This window comes from Impatiens glandulifera, chromosome 1, assembly GCF_907164915.1.
Source record: "Impatiens glandulifera chromosome 1, dImpGla2.1, whole genome shotgun sequence".
Classification (NCBI taxonomy): Eukaryota; Viridiplantae; Streptophyta; class Magnoliopsida; order Ericales; family Balsaminaceae; genus Impatiens; species Impatiens glandulifera.
In genome coordinates this window covers 138108780-138116068 of record NC_061862.1, presented here as the reverse complement: position 1 = coordinate 138116068, position 7289 = coordinate 138108780, and the positions used below count along the sequence as shown (strand labels likewise).

The 7289-nt window shown below is 25.0% G+C and overlaps 1 protein-coding gene across 1 annotated transcript; it reads left to right on the top strand.

Moving 5' to 3' along the window:
- Positions 1–643: 643 nt before the first annotated feature.
- On the top strand, positions 644–4206 carry LOC124919894 (ankyrin repeat-containing protein ITN1-like). The gene is made up of 4 exons (XM_047460261.1): positions 644–833; positions 995–1474; positions 2231–2640; positions 3215–4206. The coding sequence occupies exons 1-4, from the start codon at positions 812–814 to the stop codon at positions 4037–4039; spliced, it is 1737 nt and encodes a 578-aa protein (XP_047316217.1). The 5' UTR covers positions 644–811; the 3' UTR covers positions 4040–4206.
- Positions 4207–7289: the final 3083 nt, after the last annotated feature.

Here is a 7289-nt window from a genome sequence, read left to right as displayed (position 1 = left end):
GTTCAATTGTCGAATATATATTGACGTTGAGTCATTAAGCTTAGTTTGCATGATTTATATTTTTTTATATAATTTAAGTAGATAAGATCTTTTTAACAAATTATTATTTTGTTACCTCATTTTAAGAATTTTTTTATCTTATGAGTAGGTGATGTTCAATATTTGATCTAAACCGAATATTCGACCGAATTCGAACCGAATTCGAATTTACCGAATTCGAACAAACCGAATTCGAATTTATTCAAATCGGTTCAGTTTTCAAATTTTCTTAAAAAAAATAAAAATTCAAAGAACTCGAACCAAAAACTCGAATAACTCAAAAACCGAACCGATTAACACCCATACTTAATATAGATCAGAACCTATATTTGGCATTATATTTGTAACATAACTATTGAGATTTTCACATGATAATAGAATAATCATCTTTTAAAAGTGTAGAGACTAAATTGAAAGAAAATCTTTTGGATGAATGGTAGAGTTGAGTGTAAAGGAAAAGAAAGACCATAGAAAATATATAATATATATCTTCAAACAATAATGAATGAAAGAATCCTATAATAATAATAATATTAGGCTGCTAAATAGCACATGTATTCTATCTTTTGCGCCAAATACAGAGCTTTCTTTCGTCTTCTCCTCCCCCACTATCATTTCCCTATTGTCCACTTTCTGCGTTCATCTCTCTCTTCTCATCGTCAACAGTCTTCAATAGTAAGACTTCTTCCTCTGCATCTTTCTCTCTTTCTGTGCCTCCTCAGATACTCTCGAGACTGGAGACCGGAGGATCTCATTTACTCCACCTTCAACCATGTTTTCATCAATCACTGAAGGTAATCTCTCTATACATAATACATCTCCAGTTTCTTCTAATTACCCATGTTTTCATTACGAATTACCTTTATACAGTTCCATTCACTCTAATTCTTTGGTCAAACCTCTTTATTATTCTTGAATTCAACATACTGCTTGTTAATTATTCCTTCAACTTCAGCTGTGAGGGATTTGGAAAAAGGATCAATGAATTCGCCAAGGAGTTTAAACTCACCATCGGAGCCTTCGCCTACACAGGCAACAGCTCCTGCACTTGTTTTATCGAATTCAGGCAAACGGATCGATCAAGCTGGGAAGAAGTATGTAAAACAGGTGACAGGTCGACACAATGATACGGACCTTCATTTGGCAGCTGGACGAGGAGATCTAGCTGCTGTGAAGCAAATACTTGATGATATTAACTCTCAGATGATGGGAACTCTTAGTGAGGAGGAATTTCATGCAGAGGTTTCAGAAATTAGGGCATCTGTTGTTAATGAAGTGAATGAATTGGGGGAAACTGCTCTTTTTACAGCTGCGGATAAAGGTCATATTGATGTTGTTAAGGAGTTGTTGAAGTATGCTAATAAGGATAGTGTATCGAAGAAGAATCGATCTGGATTCGATCCTTTACATATTGCTGCTAGTCAGGGCCATCATGGTAGTTATCTAAACCTCTTTAAGTTTATAGCAAGTATTCCTTTGCATATACATTGATATGTTCCTTTTATTTTGTTTGCTGACTAAGAACACACATTGAACTAAGTAAATCAATAAAAGCATGAGGAAAGTTCAATGGTTCCAGTCATGGTTGTATATACTACTTTCAGAGACTAATATGTCTTCACACACATTTCCATTTGACCTATGCATTGACTTGTAGCTATATGGATGTCAAAATTACATTTTTGTCTAAATTTCTTATGGTTCCTTGACACATCAGATTTTTGCATTTATCTTGGCTAATTTGAAATTATTTCGAAAAGTCCTACAAATCTTGTTTCTTGTCCAAATATCTTCCAAGAAAATTCTAGAATCAAACCCAACAGAGTAGCTCAAGTGGAAAGAGTCTTCCGAATAAAGTGAGGATCATGACAATGGGGTTATTTCATTGAAAGTTCTATCTATTAAAGCTATCTTATGCCTTGTTTGATATGGGGTTATTTGAATAATCAAGTGGTTATTTTCATTTGATGTAGGTTATAAAAAATCAGATTATATGAGTAAAAAGACATTAGGGTTATGATGATTTGAATGATATGATTGATTGATGAGTTGGTTATTGATTAGATAGTGGGTTATTTGAAAATAATCTCTACATCAAACAAAGGCTTAATCTTCAAATATGTTGTATCATGTCAAGGTTTCTGTTGATCGGTTTGAATGAATAAACCTAATTTTGATGTAAACTATGCAGCCATCGTCCAAGTACTACTGGACTATGATCCTGGACTAAGTAAAACTATTGGGCAATCAAACGCTACCCCCCTTATCACTGCGGCCACAAAAGGGCACACTGCTGTAGTTATTGAGCTGCTATCTAGGGATGGCAGTTTGCATGAAATATCGAGATCAAATGGGAAAAACGCAGTACATTTATCTGCTAGACAGGGGCATGCTGATATTGTGAGGGCATTACTGGAGAAAGATCCACAGCTAGCAAGACGAACAGACAAGAAGGGACAAACTGCTTTGCATATGGCTGTAAAGGGGGTTAATTGTGAGGTCGTGAAGTTGCTTCTCGATGCTGATGCTGCAATTGTGATGCTGCCAGATAAGTTTGGGAATACTGCTCTACATGTCGCCACAAGGAAGAAGAGAACACAGGTACATATAATAGGCTATTACTTACTTAAACAAACTTATAATGAATTTGTAAATCTCTAGTTTGTGTTTGTTTTAGGAGTTAGTGCAAAAACATAAAACAATTTGATCTTTGGGGTTATTTGCAAATAAACTGAATCTTGTTTGGTGAAAAAATGCGGTTTGTTTGACTGTCAGGACTTGTTTGATCTGCGGTTATTTGAATAACAACCTCGTTATTTTGAGTTATTTGAACAAAAAACATTAGAAGATACTTTAGTTAATGATTTTAATATACAATGGTAGATTAGATAGTGAATTGTTTGTAAATAATTTCAAATATCCAACATCAATCGAGCCTTAATAATAATTAAAATGTTATTAAGAATTAGTAAGCTTGGTTTGTAAGTTATTTGAGATTAATTTGAAATAATTCACTATTCAATCAATTATCTACTCATCATTCAATAATTTGTAATTAGCATTTTCAGTCTTTTGTACTAATCCCATTTTTGAACCCGATTAAGAATAGGATCTCCATGCAAATAAATTTGTACATTTTTATGGAAATGGTTTGAATTTGTTCTTCTTCTTGCAGATAGTGAGTGAGTTGCTACGCCTACCCGACATAAACGTGAACGCTCTAACACGAGATCACAAAACAGCACTAGACATCGCGGAACAACTTCCCCTGTCGGAAGAATCATCTGAAATCAAGGATAGCCTTTACCGATACGGAGCGGTGAGAGCCAACGAGTTAAACCAACCAAGAGACGAGTTAAGAAACACAGTCTCCCAAATAAAGAAAGACGTTCACACCCAGCTCGAACAAACGAAACGCACAAACAAGAACGTCCACGGAATCGCGAAAGAACTCCGAAAGCTCCACCGCGAAGGAATCAACAATGCCACCAACTCCGTAACCGTCGTCGCCGTCCTCTTCGCCACCGTGGCCTTCGCCGCCATATTCACAGTTCCCGGAGGGGATTACGACAACGGAGCTGCTGTCGTGGCGAACACGGCCTCGTTTAAGATATTCTTCATATTTAACGCGGTGGCATTGTTCACTTCGTTGGCGGTTGTGGTGGTACAAATTACGCTCGTGAGGGGGGAGACTAAGGCGGAGAGAAGGGTGGTGGTTGTTATTAATAAGCTTATGTGGCTGGCTTCGGTTTGTACTTCGGTCGCGTTTATGGCTTCGTCGTATATTGTGGTGGGGCGGCAGCATGAATGGGCTGCGGCTTTGGTTACGGGAGTTGGGGGGTTTATTATGGCGGGAGTTTTGGGCACGATGACTTATTATGTGGTGAAATCGAAAAAGAGTCGGTCCATTAGAAAAAGGGAGAAGCAACGGAGCGGGTCGAATTCATGGCATCATTCGGAGTATTCTAATTCGGATGTTGATCCCATTTATGCGCTTTGATCTTCGTCGAGATCAATTGTAAATCGGGATTTGTATGAATGTTTTATTTGAAAGTTTATAAAGTAGGTGAAAATTGTTGGAACATTAATATATTTCAAAATATAATAAATTAAGATCATGTTATTTGACATTAATAAATGCAAGTTCTATGTTTTTTTATGCACTCATTCCAAAGCCACTATACAATTTTAAATATAATAGTTATTTTATTATTATTCTTTTAAAAATAATAATAATTTATTTAATCTCAATAATTAGTTAATTTATAAAATATTTATAATATATTATTTATTTATTTATTAAAAAAATTATATATATTAAGTTGAAGTTTTTAAAAAATACTTATTTTATAAATATAAAATTAAATATAAAAATAATTAAAAAAAATGATAATATAAAAAAAAGGTTATATTTTCAAAATTAGTTACATTAACTTATTTATTAATAAATAATATTTTTCTTTCTTATAATTTATACATATAATTAGTTTTAAAATTTATTTAAATTAGAGTTAATAAAAGCCTAAAATATTTTATTTTCCTAAATTGTAAAAAATTATTTAGTTTTAGAGTCTACTCTAATTAGAGTTAAATAGATATTTAATAGCTTTTTTACAAATATTTTAATGTTGTATTGTAATTTATTATTATTATTTAGTTTATTTAATAAATTTTAAATAAGATAAAAATTTATTGACTTTTTTTATTTAAATAGTTTTAAAAAAATGAATAATAAACTACATAATACTAAAAAAAACATATAAATTAGTTTAGTTGAAATTTAAAATTTCACATTGTTAAAGTTATAATAAACAAATGTAAGGTTTTAAACTTATTATTCATATTTATAAATAAATATATAAAATGTTTATATAATTAATTTAACTAAATAATCTCAACTAATATATATATATATATATATATATATATATATATATATATATATATATATATATATATATATATATATATATATATATATATTATATTAATATTAATTTGTTTTTTTTTAAAATTTAATATATTAAATTATATAATTTAATATATTAAATTTATTAACTAATATTAATATTGTTTAAGTCATGATTTAATTTTATCATATATTCTAAATAATAATATATTATTAAAATAATTAATTGTTTTAAATAGAATAAATTATATATATAGTAGAATTTTTTTATTTTTAATTATAAAGTATAATATTTTAAAATATTTTATTTTAAATTACTATTATATATATATATATATAAATTATTAATCTTATTAATAAATTTATTATTTTTTTTAAAATTTGAATTATGATAAAATATTAAATATATTTTAAAAAATAATAAAGTAAATATCAAATAATTTAAAATATTAAACATTTATTTAATATAAATCTATTTATATTTTTAAATTAAAATTTAGTAAAAATAAAAATATCTAATTTATATATATGAATTCTCTATCTTTTATATATATAATAAATTATAAATTAATTATATAATATACAAATTAAAAAAAATATATATTTTATTTTTATTATTTTTAATTAATATTAAATATATTAAATTATATTTATGTAATTATATAATTTTATATATTAAATATATATTAATTAATATATAAGATATAATTATATTATATTTTATATTAATTTTAAATATTATCGAATGAACTTAAATATTTAAATTATTTATAATTTTCTGATCAAAATTAATTATGAATAGAATGATTAATTAGGGCTTTTAATTCACACTTTATTTAAATAAATAAATAAAATAAATTAACATATTAACTGTGTAAATTAAAGATGGAATTTTTGTCCTATTTGATTGTTTATTTTAAAAAATATATTATTTCAACTTAATTATTAATTATAATATAAAATATTTATTTAATATGATTTTAATTAGGTTATTATAATTTTATTAGTAATTTGAAATTTTTAATTTTAAATAATTCAATAAATTATGTTGACTAAATTTTAAAATTAAAAATAATAGACTGTTTTAGTTAAATATTAAAGTTAGTCATGTAATTATTTATATAATATGATAATATATTATATTAACTTTTGAATTTATTTTATACATCTTAATATTTTATGTTTAATTATTTTTATTATCTTATTTAAAAACATTATTTTAACTTAATTATAAATTATAATATATATATACTTATTAATTTATATAACATGATATTTAGAATAAAATAATTAGACGAAATAATTTTTTATTTGAAATGTATAATATAAATATATATATATATATATTATAATTTTATTTTTTATTGTAACAATTTAATTTCAAATGATTCAATTAATTAATTATATATTAATAACAATAAAATATATGCCTAAAATATGAAAATAATACATCATTTTAAGTTAATATTAAAATTAGTAATATAATTATTTATATAAAATGATAATATATTACTCTAAATGTTTGAATTCATTATAATTATAATTATATATATATATATATATATATATATATATATTATATTATGTAATGAAATTTAAGTTATTATAAAAAATTTGAAATATTATATATATCTACGTATTTTGAAAAAAATTTGAAGGAAGTTAAAATAATTTATTTTAATTTACTAACACAACTGTATTATATTTTTAAATATAAATTACTTTTTTTTCAGTAAAATTTAATTGGAAATTATTTACTAAGGATAAAATCTTTTATTATAGTAAATTTTAAAATTGTAAAAATTTAATTAGTTTTCAAGTTTATCTTAAATTTAGATTAATAAAAGCACTAAAATATTTTATTTTCTTAAATTGTAAAAAATTATTTAGTTTTAGAGTTTACTCTAATTACTAATTAGAGTTAAATAGATATTTAATAACTTTTTTATAAATATTTTAATGTTGTATTGTAATTTATTATTATTATTTAGTTTATTTAATAAATTTTAAATAAGATAAAAATTTATTAACTTTTTTTTTTATTTAGATAGTTTAAAAAAAATGTGGTTGAAATTTATTAAAGTTATAATAAACAAAAGTAAAGTTGTTAACTTATTATACAGATTTATAAATAAATATATAAAGATTTATAAATAAATATATAAAATGTGTATAAAATTAATTTAACTAAATAACCTCAACTAATATATATACATTTATTGACAATGTTATTTTATTAGTGATATTAAATTTTTATTTATTTTTATAAAATCTAAATATATATAAGTTGAATATATTTAAAATTATAAAATAAAATTTGTATAACAAACGATAAAAAAAA

Bases quoted from the DNA above. Each gene is read 5' to 3' on its own strand.
- LOC124919894 (XM_047460261.1), top strand. From the start codon at position 812: ATGTTTTCATCAATCACTGAAG. The intron at 834-994 runs GTAATCTCTCTA...CTTCAACTTCAG, and splicing joins GTTTTCATCAATCACTGAAG to CTGTGAGGGATTTGGAAAAA. The intron at 2,641-3,214 runs GTACATATAATA...TTCTTCTTGCAG, and splicing joins CAAGGAAGAAGAGAACACAG to ATAGTGAGTGAGTTGCTACG.